We start from the raw sequence: 19,572 nt of genomic DNA, 5'->3' as shown, positions 1-19,572 counted from the left end.
TTTGAGAAAAATAATATCCGCTATATCAGTCAGGTAAAGTGCCAATTCGTCTCCTGCCAACTCGTCCACTCACCACATGGCCTACTTTCATTTATCCTAATGCCATTCAGTCCATCAACATTTACTATAACAAACATTTGGTTCAGTCATCACTTCGTCTAATTACCATTTCGTCTATGACTATTTCGTCTACGACTATTTCGTCTCATAACCACTTGGTCTATTATCCATTTCATTTTCATTCATTTTGCACAATTACTACTTAGTCCAATCAGACCAAATGATATATGGACTAAATGGCTATTGGACCAACTGGTTATCAGACGAAATGGTGAGTGGATGAATAGGCAATTAGACCATGTGGATAGTGGATGAGCCGATGGTAGACCGAATGATAGTAGACAAGTTGGCAATTTGACGAATTAGCATTGGACGAACTAGAAATAAAGCACATTCATACCTGCACTCCAGACCGATCAAATCACCAATAGCATACTATCGATTGATTTGGTGTCGGTTTCGTTAGTGTGACTGTAACTTAACATGTATGTATATAATTATCATATATAGGAAGCAGTAACAGGCTTTCAAAAAAACAATAACAAGAACTCAAATGGTTTTTAATGAAATATTCTCTGAAATGGCGAATATAATAATTATGGTAAAAATGTGATTCACTGAATAGACATCAACTTCTTTCCGTGTAGAATTGGAAGCCTGTGAAGATGTTTATGATAGAGAGAGAGAGAGAGAGAGAGAGAGAGAGAGAGAGAGAGAGAGAGAGGTAAGGAAGGTGAGAGAGAGAGGGAAAGAAAGAAGGGGGATTGGAAAAAGTTCTTTACATAAATGTATAAAAAAACAGTAGTAATGTAGTCAATAGATGCAATATAATACGCAGTATGTTAAATACTATGAGCATGCAGTGTTTTGAATATAGGCAATACTTTTTTTCATAATACAAAGCAAATATTCAAGACAACATAAATCTTTGCAATTTTTGACCGAATTTCACAATCCTTTCTTTTTTGTAAACCCCCTTTTCCTCATTTATAATAATAATAATATAATAATAAACAGTTCTTGTATAGCGCATATCACAATTATGAATAATGTCTCTATGCGCTTCCAAAGGACTTGGATATTATTACCCCAGCTGTAGCTTGGCAGCCATAATTACTAAGATTACAGCGCACACGCATTTCAAGGAATAAATTCCTGCCAGGTACCCATTCACCTCACCTGGGTTGAGTGCAGCACAATGTGGATAAATTTCTTGCCGAAGGAAATTACGCCATGGCTGGGATTCGAACCCACGACCCTCTGTTTCAAGTCCGGAGACTAATCCACTGGGCCACAGCGCTCCATATATTATCTGCTTATTCAAATTCATTTTCAATTCGACCGACTTTATTAATGAAATATTGATGGCCTGGTAATTCTCCTTCTTATAATGTTATAGCAGGAAAAACTGTTTTTTACAGTATAAGGATAAAGTTTTCAGTACCTGGAATCGTAAATAGAAAACGGGAAAAAGGTGAAAACAAAGGGACAAATGGAAATTAAAAAAAATAATAGAAAGGAAAGAATCACAAGAGAGAAAAAAAAGAACAGACAGGGCGGAATGGAGTTTAAATTAGACAGAAAATTCTAGAGGTGATAGAGAATGTGTGTTAATGTGTGAAAAAGTATAATGTTGCGGGAAAATTTAATGGATTGAATAGCTTTTTGTGGTTGCTTTCTAAGCTTTCGTCTTAATTTCCTCTTCAATTTGTCTCAAAATTCAGCCACGAAGCGATTTCTAGATTATGTTCTAACCCGAAACACAATCCACCAAGATTAAGTTTCGCCACTTTTCATGTATCGAGTGGCTGTTGTGGTAGATACTACAAGTTTGATATTTCTTAGTTTTGACTATTTCCGTATGATTATTGCAATATCAAAGTTATTAAGATGCAAGGAATGCTGATTCAAAGAAAAACAGCCCTTTATCTTTTGAAAATGTAGAAAGGAACAAATTCCTTTCGCTAACTAGTGACCTAACAAAAGTTTAGGTATTTTGTTAGATTTCAAAGTATGAGATAAAATCAAAATTCCTTTATTCCTTTAGCATACTTCACAAAGGTTACGGTATTGTTTTGAAAGAAAAGAAAAGAAGGAGAATCAGATCAAATTGAAAGTCAAGTCACCGCCGATGCCATACCAAGCATATAATCATTGTACATCTAACCTCTAAAGTTTTTAAATAATGATCTGCCTTTGAAACGAAAAATGTAACCAGATTATCTGTACTCACAAATGCATGCATGAAGAAAGTTTGGAAATTATCCCTCGAAAGGTTCTTTAGTTATTGCGAGAACAAGATATTTAAATATATGTAATGACTTGTGTGACCTTTCACCTATGACGTCATGACCCCAAATCTACTACTGTCGCACATAACGAGCTAATTTTGAAATATGTGACCAATGTCTTTGATCATAAAGATCCTACAGTCTTATCGGGTAATATTGGGACGCTAATAATGCATAGGCCTACTTAAAATAAGTCCTAACTTGATCCCTTATAACGGATACTCCAGTTATCGCGAGAACAGAGATAGGCATACTTCCAAAATAATGGCCTCTATGACCATTGACACTTGACTCGCAAGACTACCAGATCCCCGTCAATTCAATTTGTATATATATGAAATGAGTATGAAGTTGGTTCTGAGGGGTGCTTCACAAAGATTTAAGTATGCCTTTAAGTCGCACTTAAATGCCTTGTTGCGTAAGGTATTAAAGATATGACCGCATTGGTCAGGGGCCCGTTGCAGAAAGAGTTGCGATCAAACGCAACTCAAAAAATCTTGCGCAACTTGATTTTCAGCCTATGAGGCACCCGTATTTGGGACTTGCGTTTAAACGCTTTCTGCTATAGGTACCTAGATCATGCCAAGAGGACACGCACCATTTCGTATTAATATATAAGGCCACCGCACACCTTACGACTGTTCGCGATCCGATTATGGAACAAATCGCATTTAGCTCATTTTCTGAAAATGTGAATGGAACATATCGTTTTATTTGAGGTTAAAATCAATTGAAAGAATACTGATATAACCATTTTGGAAGATTGCAAGCTTTTATTTTGGAGTAAAGGCCAAATTAGTTTCAAATCGTAGCCAATCATACGACTGCTATATGACGTCATTACGACTAGATATTAAATTTGCTTTTATTCTAAGAAGGATGATAGCATGGTCACAGATTTGAACATAGGTAATCGTACGATGATTCATAACATTACACAGTAAGATATTGCATGTCTCAATATTAGCATCAAATTCTACTACATTTTATTCTGAAATCGGGTCGCAGACCAATCGTAAGGTATGCGGTCGCCTTTAAAAGATTGCCCATTGCTAATCAGGACTAAGCGTCGGCATTTAAGTTAAGTGCGACTCTAAGTCATACTTAAATCTTTGTGAAACACTCCCTGGTATGGGTTATGCCGGGGTGAATGTGACATAGATAGGGAGTTTTCACTAAGCAACGTAGTGAGGATTCAAGAACATAGTAGGTCTGATGTCAAATGCCTGCCTGTCATAAAAAAGAGAAACAAACTTATGAAAACTTTGTCGAAAATTGGTAAATCTAAAGATCAATTTGGTCCCTGATTATAGCTTGACAAACCACATGTTTGCAATTCGTAGGGAGAAGCTCCCGTTCCGGTTCATAAATTATTTTCGACAAAGAATTCTTAGTTGTTCTCTGTTATTTGACGGACATTTGACAATACGTTTTCTCCGTTCTGGAATCCTCCGTATACGTCGCTCATCGAAAACTCCCCATTGGACGGTTATCGATACTCACTTCGTTAATGAACACCCTCTCGAGCGATTGAACGATACTGGTATCGTTGATGGGCTGATAGGTCACCATGAAGAATGAGAGATTCCCGTTGATCTGTAGGGGAGGCAACCAGCTCAGGGATACCATCGAGGTATTGTGATCGTAATCCACCTCTGAGCAATCGATTGTCAGGTCACGTGGCTTGCTGGTAAACTCGATGGCTGTCGGCGAAAAGTCATGTGACATTTGAATAAGGCGTGATGGGAATCGTGATTACTTCTCAATGCCATGCACCCAGTCACACCAACGAAACCGACTCTAAACCGACCGATGATCTGCCATTGGTGATAACCTGATAGATTTGATCGGTCTGTGGTCGGATTCGCCGTTATGACTATAGCATAAGATATGAGAGCCATTTGTCCATTGCTCCCTTTTAGCTTAAAAGTGGAAATCCTGATACAATAACAAACATGAATCACGAGGGGAATGCCGAGACCTTTGTGTTGTGGGAATAAAGAAACAAAATTATAAAAATGCTCTCGAGCTCTCAGGAATATAGGCCCACCATGCCCACTGTTCTAACCAAACAGTAAAACTAACAGCAGGGGCGTTTCGAAACTATAATGCAGAATCTTCTACCAACAGCAAAAAAAGAAAATAATAATAAATAAACAACAAACAACAACAAAATAGTAACCTCATTTCGGATGTAGGCCTCCCGTCTGTGAACTAAAACCGTTTTTTTTTCACGTTTCTCAAAGTTTGAAATAGTTCTAAATTCAATAGGGTCTATCCTTTGTGAAAACAACTTTTTTATTTTATTTTTTTTTTTACTTACGTTGGTTGATACAATATTCTTCATCTCCGGTTTCTTCAAAGCAGTCTGTCAGGTGAAAAAGGAAACATATATTCCAAAATAAGGAAACGGGATACAGTTATAAACACATTGTAGAAAAAAAAACTTGACAGAGCGGGCCTGTCCATTAACAAGATTGAGTAAACAAACTTCGGCAAAGTACGTGCATTTCAACATGAAATGTATCTCTTCTTGTAATTTGTTTTCCAGTTTTCCTATTTCCCTTTCCCGTTCTTTGTTTGATCCTATTTTTTTTATATATATAGATATTTCCTTTAACGTTATTATCAAAGGCAGCTTGAGCTACAGCTAGAGAAGGAATTGTGCGTTTTTAAATATTGGAAACGCTAAAAAAATACTTAACTGAATTACATCCTCTTTCCCCATTTATATCCAGCTTTTTGTTTTATCCTTTGTTTTCTTTTTGCTTGCATACTTTGAACATCATACTATCTTTCTAGCTTCTTCTGTCTTGATCCATTACTTCATCTAAACTAATCTCTTATAGTCTTTAGAATGTCTAGTTCTCATAATCCCCCTTCAGGTAATCCCTTGTTGCGACATGTTATTTATTGCCTTCGTCTTCGATATTCAATATTCATACCTTATACCTATATGTCATCTCACATTTCAAAATCCTTCTCATTTAACAAGCTTTTAGTCTTATCTTTCATTCCTTTTTTTTATTTAATTTCTATCTCACCAACTGTCCCTCCTTACACTTGTTCTTCTTTTCCTCCTCTTCCTCTCCTTCTCCTCCTCCTTTTCTGCTTCTTCTTCTTCTCCTCCTCCTTCCCCTCCTCCTTCTTCCTCCTCCTTCTTCTTCTTTTCTCCTGCTCCCTCTTCATACCTTCTTCTCCATCATCTTCCTCTTTCTCTTTTCTTCCCATCCCACCTACCTGGAGCATCTCTATCCTCCCTCCTGACCATCGGGGCCGTGTCAAAGGTGGTCATGTTAGCTGCCCGAATCTAGAGCAGAAGCATAACAGTAACAAATTATATTTAAAAAAGTTCAATAATTTTGAATTCGAAAGTATCACATAGAGAAAAGTGACTATGAAATATATACATATAAAATTGTGCCTGTACAAAAGCTTTGGCAGCTTAGCTCTTTTAATTAAGTTGTGAAAGAAGTGAATTTGAGATTCCACCAGGGTTCGTAAAAGGTTGCAAGAAAATTCATACACAGTTTTTTTTTTTTGCTAACAGTTTTATTTGTAGTAAAGAAATTTTGTACATGTTCAAAATTTCGTTTCGATTTTTTCCCCCGCAAACGGTTGCTACCGTTTGCAAAAATAATCGTAAGACTTTGCAAACGATTGAAAGACGGTGTCGGTGAAATTCTTTTTGATATGCCAATGATAGCGAAATAATTACCTTATGGCTCCTGTAGAGAATCAACCTACTGATAAACAAATGTGTGTGGAACACATTTTCCCCAGTTTTGTAGCAGTTCGCAAATAAATTTTGATATTACAAACAAACATTCGTACGAGTTTGCAACACTCATCAGGAACATTCGCAACGTTCGCAAGCATTTGCCGCTCGGTAAAGATAGTCCTACAAGGCACTTTATACAATATATTTTTTTTTAATTCAAAACAGTGCCCTGAATCGAATGTACTACTATTTCATATTGTAAAACTTAGTACATTGATGGAACTGTTTCATCATTTCTTTTTAAGTTCAAATGTTGGCAATTGCCATCCGGTTCCTCCCGGTTCTAAGCGGTGTCACTTACCCGGAATTGATGTTGGAAACCGTAACTGAGATTCCGGAATGTGAACGACTGTGTTGACTGTGCAAAAGAAATACATGATATGGAAACATCTCATGAATATGATTAAAAATTCAATATAGGTCCTACACCACTAATCAAATCCTTTAATTTCTTGTTCTGTATATAGTGTGATAATTAAGGTAAATCAAAACGTATATAAACCAAATAAATATTGTATCGAATGAAAGAGTGACAGGAAATGCAACGGATGTTTTAAATAATTTATCTAGGGAAGACTACAACTCCCTGGCCGTAACGCAAGGTGTAGGAATAATTTTACGACTGAAGTGAGTATAAATAAATATCTATTTCAGGCCTAATAAGCTTTAATCCCTTGACATCCCTCACACCAGTGCTTGCATGCAAGATGTGACTAATCACGTGATTAATGCTTGTACTCAAACATGTGACCATTCACATGACGATCTGAAAACTCGAGAAACAAAAGTGAATCTCCGTCTGAAAGAAACATAGCCAAATCAAATCGCATTGAGATATCAATATCCCGATCCTCAACACGCCAGTCTTTGCGATATAACAGCGTAATTTGTATCTTGAATTAGGGCAATTGCATTTTCTCCACCCCTCCAGTCTTTTTACTTTCTCATCTCGCCGCAAAAAGGTGGCATATTTTGTCATGTTTGTCGAAATCTCAATCCAGAGTTTCATAGTTAACACGATCTTTCATTAGAAACCATTAAATAGCATGCTCATCTAAAATAAAAAATAAAAAACCCTCCGCATCACCCGACCTGGAATCACTCCCAAACCAAGAGTGCATATCCATGACAACGGTCCACTTCACCATTCGTCTAAATAAATGAAGTGAATGGGAAAAATTGGTTATCAATTCCAAGCACGTTTTCTCAATTTCTCCCCAGTGTAAATTCGATCTAATGACTGAGAAGTATTGCCAATTGGAAGGCAATGTGTTCGTGCCACTCCTGTACCGCTTGAAAAGTGCAGATTCGATGGCGGTTTCGAAAAGGACAAAAGTGCAAATTTCCCCCATGGTCTCATAAAGCCTCGATTGAACAGGGCATGGGATTAAATCAACTCTTTTATTTTTTTGTCTCAGATATACAACAAGATGATAGCCACTATCCCATGTATGATCTCTGTATTTAGTAGAACCAAACCCTTTTCATTTACTTTATATCAGAAGACACGTAATCTTAAACTTGGTTAATGGTAATGATGCCTTACTGTATCTTAGGCCACCGAAACTATCACGAACAACATTTAGTTTTCTTGTTTTTTATTTTATGTGATAAGAGTTTATTGTTTATGCTTTGTTCCTACTTGTTTTTGCTTAGTTCCAGCTATTATGTATCATTATCAATGGTGAAAAATAAAACAAATTTCAAATAGGATACGTTGTTAATGTTCGGTTATAGAGCGAACCCCCTTTCCCTTCGGCATAACTTGTGTTTTCACAGTCTTAGGAAATATTGTAAATGACGAATGAGCACCCCGTAAAAATGTAAGTTCATGTGAAAGGATGTTACACCTTGTCGTGGAATTCCAATCTTGTTTCGGCCTAATTACTGTACGTCGATACGGATTACCATTCTTAAAGTTACACAGAAAAAGATTCATCGCTGGCGGCATCTTGACACATTCACGACAGGACGTAAAATGCTTAACACGTCATGTTTCACGTTATCTGTCAGTCTCACCAACGAAACCGACTCCAAACCGATCGATGGTATGTCATCGGTAATAACGTAATAGAGTTGACTGGTCTGGAGTCGGTTTCGCAGGTGTGGCTGTGGTGTTATGAGGTAAGGTTGAGATGAAATGGATGTAATCTTAGAAGGTATCATCTGTCTTACGTTGCTCTGTAAGGGAGCAAGGTGGATCCTGATAATGAGCATGAGAGAGAGAGAGAGAGAGAGGGTGGGGATGGGGGAGGGATAGGCAAAGAGACGCACACCCGCTCACCCACACCCAGATATAGAGAGAGGTAGATAGTAGTATTATAATAGTATTTATTTTCCGTTTAAAAACAAAACAAAAATGCAAAACGGATGGATAGCCCATATTCAGTTTAGTCGACATGACAATACTGTTCTTCCATCTGTCCATGGGGTCCATATACAATAAAAAGTAAACAGATATAAAATAAGCATAACATATACGGTAAATCAAACAAAATAACAAAAGTGATATAATATATCATGTTACTAATAGGAAAAGATCATAAAATTCAATAGTTTGGCAAGAATTGACACGAAATATTTGATAAAATGAATAAATTGAATGAATTAGGCTGCTGTTTATTGAAAAAAAAAATTCGCAAAGAGTAAGAAATAATAAAATTGATATACAATGAATAAAATGCAATGTGCAATGATTGTAAACTGTCATATAACAAAAGATTTGGTTCACGCATACAATTTCAAGAGGACAACTAAGAGCGTAAAATTATTGAAGGGAATTCAGAATAAAAATACACATTGCATTGAGACAACGTCGGAATAAATATATGAAAACATGTATATACACTGATTGGATTCATATAAGAAGTAAGAAATAAAATGTAAAAAAGTAAAAAGGAGAATGCACTTTGTGGAACTATTCAGTTGAAAAAGATCAGAATCAGTAATTTAAAGTCTGTTAAGGGAGAAATGGGGGAGGAGAAGGTGAAGAATAAAAAAAAATACAATACTGACTTGAGATAGAAAGACAGATACAAAAATAGGGGGAATGAGAGGGAAAGAGAGAAAGAATATCAGATTGATTTTAAAGATGTGATTCTTCAAGAATAAAATAAGTTTCTCGAGTGACATTAACCAACCATGAAAGGTAGGACGTTCTAACATACCTACTATTATTTGGTTATACTGGAACAACGAATCTAAGGTTAGATACTGAAGGAAATAAAATGTGTGGTTGGTTTGATATTAGGTAGGTATTTAAGAATGTAATGCTAGTAAACATGTTTGTGGCATAATAAAACTCATAATGTGTGAGAAGTAATGAAAGAAAAAAATATCTGGCATGTAGGGTTGTTTGTATCCACTGGGAAATTAAAGAAAAAAAAGTTTTCGAAAGACCTTCTTAATAAGTAATATCTTCTAGCCATAAGACTTAGCATTGATAGCTGCTGATATCAAATGATTTATCGAAACAAATCACATGAAATTATTATTTATTCATTTATTCATTGGTTTCATGGCGGAGCACCTAAGCACTTTATTATTTCTTTTGATCTTATAAGCGCGAAAGATTTAGTAGGTCATCTCGCGCCAAACCGGGTATGTCGCCCCCGAACAAATAGCACTGACTCCGAATCGTTTCAATCAATCCTGGCTGGAGAATATAAGACAGCTTGTAAAGTCTACCTCTATACAGACCTTCTAGAATTTCTCATGTGACAAAGTTTCATTTGGTGAAAGTTGTCGGTATTTCGATCCGGGAAATCCGCGGATAACAAACCAATTAGGAGGCGTATTTCGGAGCGTCGTCTGGGAATGATGGATGTCTTGCCCAGAGAAGTCTTAAATCTCCGGATCTTTGCCTTTTCGCGAACCCTGCCAAGCCCAAGGCTGATATTCGAATCCAAAAGGGCAAAATGTTGAAGGTTTCAAACTCGTGTTTTTTTCCCTCTTCTCCCATGCATGCTCCATTTCACCACCAATCTTTGTTCAGCCTATTTTCTTTCATTCTGAATTTCCCGGTTATGTTACATTTCTCTGTTCTTATTTCATAATGTGATAGCCGTTTGTTCTTCTAAATCCTCCCCTCTCTCTCTTTGCAGCCTACCCCCTCCCTTCGTGCATCGCTTGCGCGCTCTGTCTGGCACCCACACGCGCGCACCATCACACACACACACCCACACAATTCCACTCACCATCTCATTTCTCCTCTCTCGATTACTTTTTTTTGTCTCTCGAGACTAACAATAAACCTACAGGCTCTGGTTCTGCCCACTTCACGCCATTTTTAAAATGGTTAGGTGACACTTGTGGTGCTACATGTCAGCTTCAATCTTATTTTCATTCTTCAATCTATCTTTTTCTGAGAGAAATTGATAGAAAACCGATAATCAAAATGATATCGAGCATACATCTTGAAAAAAATAATCTCTGTTTCAAGTTCTTTTTTAAACTTCCAACTCCTCAGTAATGGAAAAAAAAATATTGCCCGTATCCGACCAACCTAAAATGGGGAAAACAGGGTCGCTATTTTTTAATACACTCGAAATAATTATACAAATGCAGCGTTTTTATGAGAAAATGTCAGATTTGTGCAAAGATTTTCCTCAAAGTTGTATTCAATGGTTTAAAAAACATTTTGATATTTTGACATGCTTGGCTGCATTAATGATCGAATCATCCCTTGCGTGATTCTATTTTTTGCAGCGTTACAGCGATATTAAATACAAACAAAAATAATATAAAATCGACCGACAGACCCAACTGTCCGCTTCTGGGCTTGTGAGGGCAACATAACAATTTTTAGGGTTTTAGCTATCTACGTTAGATGTGAACTTAACATTTCCGAATGAGAAAGAAAATTAGAAAATATTCATCTAATCAATTGTAAAATCAAATCCCATTATCGTAAAAGCTTTTTTTTTTGTATATTAATATCTTTGTTAAATTCGAAATGAGTTTTCCATGCTGAAAAATTTCCAAACATCATGCCAATCAATTTGTGTTCGCAGTGTGGAGCACAATGTGAGATCATCCTCACGCTGCACACAATGTGAGATCATCCTCGCTGTCAAATTTGAGATTGAGCGTGAATTTACATTTTATTATAATCCACTATCTGAATAATTATACTATGGACACTCTTACTGTGCTGGTGTCCACAGTGTGAAATTATTTTCACACTGTAAAATCTGAGCATTTTCAACCGTGTCAATCCAATCTTCACATTGGGAACACACTGTGGCACTGGGTCAAATATAGACATAAATTTCCAGCCTTAATGATGTGTGAAAACTACAATTTTGTATGCAGAACACAGCGTCCCACAGTGTGTACACGGTGTGGAACACACTGTGAAATCCCCTTCCCACTGTTAAATTTGAACATTTGACGGTGTGGATCACAGTCATATTCACATAGTCGACTATGTGAACACGCTGTGAACAGTCGCACTGCCAATGTATCTACAGTGTGAAAATATATGCACACAGTTGATTTTGAGCATTATAACAGTGTAAATATTATTTTCACCATAGAGATATATATACTAGTTTGGTTTTCACATAAACCTCTATGTCAACACACTGTGCGGAACTCTTTTATTTCTAGCAGGGATATGAACGGTAAATCCCGGCCTTTGCTATATTCACTTCAACTCAATCTATTCAAAGTAATGATACTCATTTTGAGAGATTATCAAATATGACAAAGAAAACCTGGGACTTTATGAAAGCCTATGACATATCATCATGATATTTCATATGGACAGTTAACATGCATAAACCTTCATACTACCCACGAAATTCACTCTAAATTACCCCTAACCTAAGAAAATAGTTGAAACACATCGCGAGTTGAATGCGTCTGTTTCAGGATCATCGCCAGGTTCAAAGTCCAATTTCAATGATTGTTCTATGGGTTCACTTTTTTTTCACAAAACGTTCATGCTTCAGGCACACCAGTGAACCCGGGGCCCGTAACACAAAGGTTAGCAATGATCGTCGAACATTTTTCTGCGATTGATTGCATAGACTACAATGTACAATCAATCGTGAAAATCAAGCGTACGATTAATCGCCAACCTTTGTGTTACGGGACCCAGACCGACCAAAGCTATTACGTTATTTCCAATGGAATGCAATCGGTCGGTTTGGAGTCGGTTTCATTGGTTCGTTCGTAGGATGAGTGGGTGTGAGTGACTGTAGCACTACAAAGACCATCGTGACTATTAATACCTCGTTAACACTGTCACGATTTGCGCCACGATTCAAACGTCGTACTTAATCGTGGAGTAATCGTAGTGATCATCGTATCAGATCTGGGGCCCGTCTTACAAAGAGTTGCGATTGATTCAATCAATCGTATCTCTATGGAAATTTTATACAGGAAATTTGCAAAATGCCCTTTGTAAACAAAGGAGAACACACCAAATTGTCAATAAATCAATGAATTTATAATTTATAATTTATAAATAACTTGCAGAACATCCACTGTTGTGCGTATTTTGTGTTAGCATGACCTTGATAATTTGGTGTATATTATCAGGATTTTCAAGATGTCATTCTTAGTTAATTTGATTTTTGATTATACGTCAAACGAGTGCCCGTCTGCGTTTCGTTTGCTGCTAAGTTTGTTAATGTTTCGTTTTACATTCAAATCATAATGTGAATTTTAATGCCGTAACATTCTGTACATACGTTATGCATTTTGTAAATATGTTTATTTTTATTCAGGGCCCCATGGAAGACCACTACTTATTGGTGAATGGGCTACCCTGTCAAAATATCAGAAATAAATAAATAAATAAACTAATAAATAAATTAATGGATTAACATTCATATGTAGATTTTTTTTAACAACCATGCATTTAATATGTTGACTTTACTGGCTTTCCAGAGTTGCGATTGATTGGTTCAATCGCAACTCTTTGTAAGACGGGCCCCAGTTGTAGCAATCGTATTGATCGTAGAGAAATTTGGAATGGTCTAAAGATTTTCGCGATCAGTTTCGAAAGGCCAATCGTGGCTTTCGCAACGGATCGCACGACAGTGGGAGCGAGGTATTCTGATGAAATGCTATAGGCCTACTGTCACACCAGCGAAACCGACTTCACACCGACCAAATTTATTGCGTTCTTTCCAGTGGCATATCAACGGTCGGCTTGGTCGACGGGTTCGTTGACGTGACTGTAGCGTAAAAGTAGGAGAATACGACTCACCGTGTAATTGTAACCACTAAGGTGCCTGACACACCGAAACACTATCTCGTCTCGCACGCTGTTTTTCACGAATCGAACTGCATATCCCGATCCTGAAAAATGACGTCACAAAGGCAAATTAAGGCATAAAAAATAATCACAACACTCGAGTCCTTGCTGCAGTTCCACCAACAAAAGCTGATCCAGATCGATCAAAACTATATGTTATTTTGAATAGCATATCTGGGCCCCGTTTAATTGCAACTTTGCCAATATGGCAACCACCATGGTAACCTTGATGATGATTGGCTGCTGAATCCTGTTACCATGGTAGTTGCCATTATGGAAAAGTTACAACAGTTGCAAGTCTTTTATGAAACGGGTCCCAGATGTCGGCTTGGAATTGGTCTGTTGACATGGTTGGTGTAACTGTGCCATATAGAAAGTATTCACCTTGGTAGATGAAATGACACTGAAGAAACACCGAAAATAACACCTACATATAAGTCACATTTCCCCTACGGCGGCCGTCCGGCGAGTCGAAAACAGCCGTTTTTACATTTTTTTTGGTACCAGCTACTTACAGGTGGTTTGAATAAAAATGAATAAAACGGTTGTTTTCGACTCCCCGTACGGCCGCCGTAGGGGAAATGTGACTGAGGTATAAGACGTCATGACGGTACGTGTATCCATTACATTTGGAAGATTATATGCTTTTCCCCAGCCCAACAAGCCTAGTGGGGTGAAATTGCAATAATTTACCAAATGACACAAAGGGATCAACCCACCTTGTCGAAAATAGAAACTTTTGCTTCTAACGGCATACGATCAAGACATACATCGTATCTCGTCTATGTGTATAGTCAACAATACCTGAATTTCTTGGACAAAAATTGGTGGAAGCCAGTAAATAACTAACAAGAAAGCGTCAATAATCGATGTACACCGTACACGGTTCAGAGTTCGCTCATGAAAAAAAAATCCCCATATTTCATTACAATGAACACTAACTCTGTGAATGTGTCAATAATTATGTTGCATAAGCATTCCAGACATAGTATCATGTAGTGTTCAAATTTTACTACTCCTACTCTAGCCCAGTTGGCTAGAGTATCATTGATCAAGATCGGAAATTGTTTGTGGTATTGTTCACTTTTGACGTTTGGGCTACTGTCAAATACCAGTCATAGTGAACACTTACCATGCTTAGCTACCCTTCGATGATTGGGATGAAAAGCATGTTTCAAAAGGAAAGCGTGAATATTCATCAAATCAGTGAAATTGAAAGACATCTTGATGATTTATCTTAAAAGGACCCTGTACTGCTCATGCGCAGTCACGACGGTGAACGGGCTTAATACTTGAGAGAACCCAGTACTGAGACCGGTGAAGGACAACACAGACATGTCTGAGGGGAATTAAATCTTAACGGTATAGTGGTACCACATTCACTATACGGAGACACTCTACAACGCATCGATTCCTTTGAAAATGCAATTAAAATCACAATGGAGAGCTGAGAGGCTTTTGCCAAAAGTTGGTAGACCGGGACAGCAAGTCATCCGGAGATTTGCACCGGACGAACAATCGCAAATATGTCGTTGTCCAGAGTCGAGAGATTCCGATTGCTGTCCCGGTCCACCAACTTTTGACAAAAGCCTCTCCGCTCTCCATTGTGATTTGACTTGCATTTTCAAAGGAATTGGTGCGTTGTAGAGTGTCTCCGTATAGTAAATCATTTGGCTTACAAAACTCTATCCATACTAGGAGAGCATTCCACCAACATTTTTGGTCTAACAAGTTTTCTTCTGGGTGTTTTACAAAGCTGATCGTAAGTTACGACTGACTTTATGCCTGACTGGCGACCATGTCACTTTCATGTGCTCAAGATATAACCCTATATGTAGCTGACTTAGCACGTAAGAGGTAAGAGCCAAGACCATGGTCCTGTCGTCGTAAAGTTGTGCGTAACTTTACGAAAAGCTTTATCATGATTGTATGATTGTGAAACACATACTGGATCCGACATTCTTTTTGTGATTGGCTAGGGGGAGCATAGTTTATATGGTAACTGTCCGATAAAACAGGACTTGTTGGATAAAACGTCCGACCTAAGGTTCTTTCAAGAAACACCCCCCCCCCCCGTCTGACCAAACGCTTTGCAAGCATGATTAAATCAATCATTTAAGTTCCGATGAAAGATAGTTACTTACTTGATGAGTTGAAATGAGACCAGTCAACGAAAGCTTCGAGTTGGTAATCTCTGCCTGTGTCTCCCGGCTGGTTACGTGTTATATTCCTCGTTCGGAAGGTGATATGGAATATAAGATCTCTTGGTATTTGAGCTGTGAAATAACAAAGGAGCATGCATTGAACTTATAATGACTTTGGCACGGTCTTTGGAGAATTATTTTTCTTTTTGAAATGAATTCCCAGTTTTCCCACATGCTGAAGAGCTGGTTGGAATCAACGCCAAATTTTTTTAACATTACACTTGCTAATAAAGAGGCTTAGCCATGAGGAGTACAACCTTGTACAGGGGATGAACAAGGTATCGGCCTTGTCCGTCTGGTGTGACGTTTTACAAGAATTATCTTGAATCTGTAGGGACTTTGTAATATATCTATGAGATTTCTCTGAGCGGGGCCTCGACACAAATATTCTGTGAGTGAATTCCCTGTAACCTAACTTTACGTTACTCTTCCAAGAATTGATTTCGAGAGAAAACCGTTGACTTACCAGACAAAGGAATAGAGAGAGGGAGATAGAAAGAGTATTGTATGCCTAAGGAGATAGAGACAGAAGGGGGAGAGAGAACTAATGAGAGACACAAAGAGACAGATAAAGACAATGAGAGAGATGCATGTAAATAGAAGAAAGAAATGAGAGAATAGGAGAAAGAATGAAAGCTTAGGCAATAAAAAAAATCGCTTATAATTCTTATTCCAAGAAACCGATCGTGAAAAACGATACTGATCGGAGGAAATGTTCGTAAAATAAGTTTTCCCAGAAAACAAACTCATGACAAATAGAAAAACAACAAAGACGAAGAAAATCGAAGAATGGACTCGGAATATGAAAATAAGAGGAAAAATGGAACAAGAGAAACAAAACATTTTTATCAAGATCCTCCTCTCTTATCGAAGATATTTCGAGAAAGTAATTTCAGCATTTCCGTGGTTGCATAAAAAAGCGTAATGACCACAAAACTTTGAGAGGACCTAGCATGACTTTTTGAAAGGAAATGTAATTTCGGGAAATATTTTGACGTAATATTCAGGAAATAATATCATATCTCATCATTTTCCTTTTCATTTCTTTTGTTTTTCTCTTATTTTCTTGGTAGTTGAACTATGTATTTTTTATTTATTTCATTTCATTTTGTTGTTTTATTTTATTTTTATTTCTATTTTTCATTTTTTATTTCTATGATTTATTCATTTATTTATTTATTTATGATTTTTTTATTTTGGTTTATTTTATTTTTTTATTTTTTTTATTCATTTTATTTTTGATCTATTTTTTTTATTCATTATTATTATTATTATTATTTTTTTTTTTTTTTTTTTTTGGGGGGGGGGGTGATCAAGTGCCCACAAGCCACTCCATCTTTATGCCAGTACATATATACATGTAAAAAGATATCAACGACAGTGGCAACGCGACATTTTATTCCATTTCCTTAACTCGGTAAATTAGCAAGCATGTTTTTCATCAAGTTCACCCACGCCAATTTACGATAGACTCCGAGCTAATGCCCTAACCTAAAGTGCGCGTAATGGAGATATTTAAATCAAAATGCATCGAGGGTCGTCTAAACGAGGGCAAATGTAATTGGGATGGGTTGCAGCATTTGAGAAGGTGTGGACGGATTAAAGTTACATTCGCCGAGTTAGGTTAGAAATGTACAGTCTCGGAAAGAGTAGGGAAAAGTAAGGCGGAGAGAGTAGGTGAAGGGGGAAAGGGTGGGGTGCGTTGGTACTTGTGTGATCAGAAGATTTTATGATTGTGTAAATTGTTTATGGTGGGCAGGGAAAAAGTACTATTGGCAATATAGAGAAGGGGTCAAACAGAAAGAGAGAGAAAAGGAGAGAAAGAGAGGGAGAGAGATGGGGGGAATGTAAATTTCGGATAAAGAAATTGATTGATAAAAAAATGATATATCGTCTAACAACTTCGAAGAGAGTAAGATACCGCAAAATTATATATTTTTTCATATGAAGAAAAGTGGGTCGGATGAAGGAAAGACATAAAGTTAGAGATTGAAAAGGACTATATATTAAACCCTTATATCACAATAATTCGCGAACAAATTAAAGACACATACCTAAAGGCAAATATATGATAAACCCAATTAATCTCAGACTTCCAACCAGTTTAACAGGGCAGAATCTCTGTAGGGTATACTTGGGCTCGAGTGGAAAATAATCTTCTCTCATATAATCATGTAAATTGTAAACCCACCCTAAGGAACATTCAAGGATTGATGAACTTCACCAAAACTTGTGCCGCTTCACATGTATTTGATAGTAAAAGTTTGTCTTTCTGGTTTCATTCCAAAGTTAGTCACGATAAAACGATAATGAAAAATTAAGCGTCGCTTGATTTCTTAGTTAAAAAAAATATTCTAAAAAATTAAGAAAAAATACATAAATTGATTATATTCTTTTAAACAGCTTGTTTAAAGTTTAAACAATACTTGTGAGGATGACGGGCTTAAAATTTCAAACAGCGGTGTCACAGTGTATTCTCATTTCCAGATGTAAGATGAATACATATAAATGTAGTAGCATATATCACCCCTTCTCTACATGTATTTCGTATTACTGCACTGCCAAAATACTAGTGTTCATTTAACACCAGCCCAAAATCTATATCGATCGGAAATCCGATATTGGTGTTGCTTTAATGCCTATTCGGTGTTAGCCTAACGCCAGTCTGGTGTCGTTTCAACACTTCTCTGGTGCTTTTCCTAAATAGATACCGGGCTGGTGTAAAATTAACACCAGTATTTTTGCGGTGTGTGATTATTAAAAATAAACAATTTGTCTTCTCCAATTTAAAGCCTATCTAAGTTTTAATAAATCCCCCCCATTACATGCCACTATTTCTTTTCATGACCATGTTTACTAGATCATAATTTAATGCGTGTGCCTCGAAATGGTTGTGGTGCGAAGGATATAAATGAAACATTGTGTTTTATTAGATTAGTTACCGTTTCCCATCAAAATTTAATTCGACCTGGTGCCAAATCAAAATGAAATATCTGCGTATTTTTGTCTTGTATACATAAAATACCTTCTCAAGCATAGAATGGGCCGAAAGTTTAGGGATATAGTCTTTGTCAGTATAGCTTTCTAATATTCAATTCATACGTAAAGTAAGTGCTCAAACCGCCAATTTAATTTCAGAATAGTAACATTAACGCAAGAGGGCGCTAAATTTAAATTTGAATCCCAAATGGGGTGCCGTGGCCGAAGGCGCCTGGCTATACATGGAAAGTCCGGGGTTCGATCCCCGGCCGCGGCACCTATGCCCGTGAGCAAGGCATTTAATCTACAATGCTCGTTTATCCTGCTTTCAAATAAATGGAAATGCTATATGCATTATTGGAAACTAGATGTGCACTTGTTTAAACAAAAAAAAATGGGATGTGTGCTGTGTCCATGGCCGAGTGGTCTAAGGCGCCTGGCTATACATGGCAAGTCCGGGGTTCGATCCCCGGCCGCGGCACCTATATGCCCGTGAGCAAGCCATTTAATCTACAATGCTCTCTTATCCTGCTTTCAAATAGATAGAAATGCTATATGCATTATTGGTATCTAGGTGTGTACTTATTTTATATTAAAAAATAATGTAACCATGGTAACGTTCCGAATATAACAATCGGTGATGATAATCGAATATATTCCACATTCCTGGCCCTTTATCAAAGATTTAGACAGGGTTTAGCATAATGATAATTATGATAAATAACTATCGCCATATCATAATGTCAATGCTGTTGCATTTCTTGTGTCTTCTGAATCTTACACAGTGGGATTTGGGTTACCGGTGAGCCTCACATCTTTAGTTAGGCCTAACTACCATGATTACTCGCGGAACCTTCATCTAGGAGTGACGTCACATCATGACGTTACAAACCCTTTTTTTTGTTCACGAATGGGATGTTCAGGAATACCTCTTAAATTCGTAATTCGTTTTGAAGTAGCAGTGTTTTGCGCCTTGGAATCAGCTTGACG

At 37.2% G+C, this 19,572-nt stretch overlaps 1 protein-coding gene across 7 annotated transcripts in view; it reads right to left on the bottom strand.

Moving 5' to 3' along the window:
• Positions 1-19,572, bottom strand: part of LOC129262419 (tyrosine-protein kinase-like) — a 43,966-nt gene that overhangs the window by 24,093 nt on the left and 301 nt on the right. For 2 of the 7 annotated variants that reach the window (XM_054900536.2, XM_054900535.2), the window contains exons 2-7: positions 15,544-15,675; positions 13,352-13,443; positions 6,434-6,490; positions 5,592-5,661; positions 4,675-4,719; positions 3,855-4,054 (exon numbers count right to left, since the gene is read on the bottom strand). In XM_054900536.2, coding sequence (XP_054756511.2) covers positions 3,855-4,054; positions 4,675-4,719; positions 5,592-5,661; positions 6,434-6,490; positions 13,352-13,443; positions 15,544-15,675 — 596 coding nt within the window. Of the gene's footprint in view, positions 1-3,854; positions 4,055-4,674; positions 4,720-5,591; positions 5,662-6,433; positions 6,491-13,351; positions 13,444-14,118; positions 14,416-14,531; positions 14,655-15,543; positions 15,676-19,572 lie in introns of those variants that run through there. The other 5 variants (XM_064099832.1, XM_064099834.1, XM_064099836.1 and 2 more) reach the window with 5 other exon arrangements.

Source organism: Lytechinus pictus, chromosome 5 (assembly GCF_037042905.1).
Source record: "Lytechinus pictus isolate F3 Inbred chromosome 5, Lp3.0, whole genome shotgun sequence".
Lineage (NCBI taxonomy): Eukaryota > Metazoa > Echinodermata > Echinoidea > Temnopleuroida > Toxopneustidae > Lytechinus > Lytechinus pictus.
This window is presented reverse-complemented; position numbering and strand designations above follow the sequence as displayed.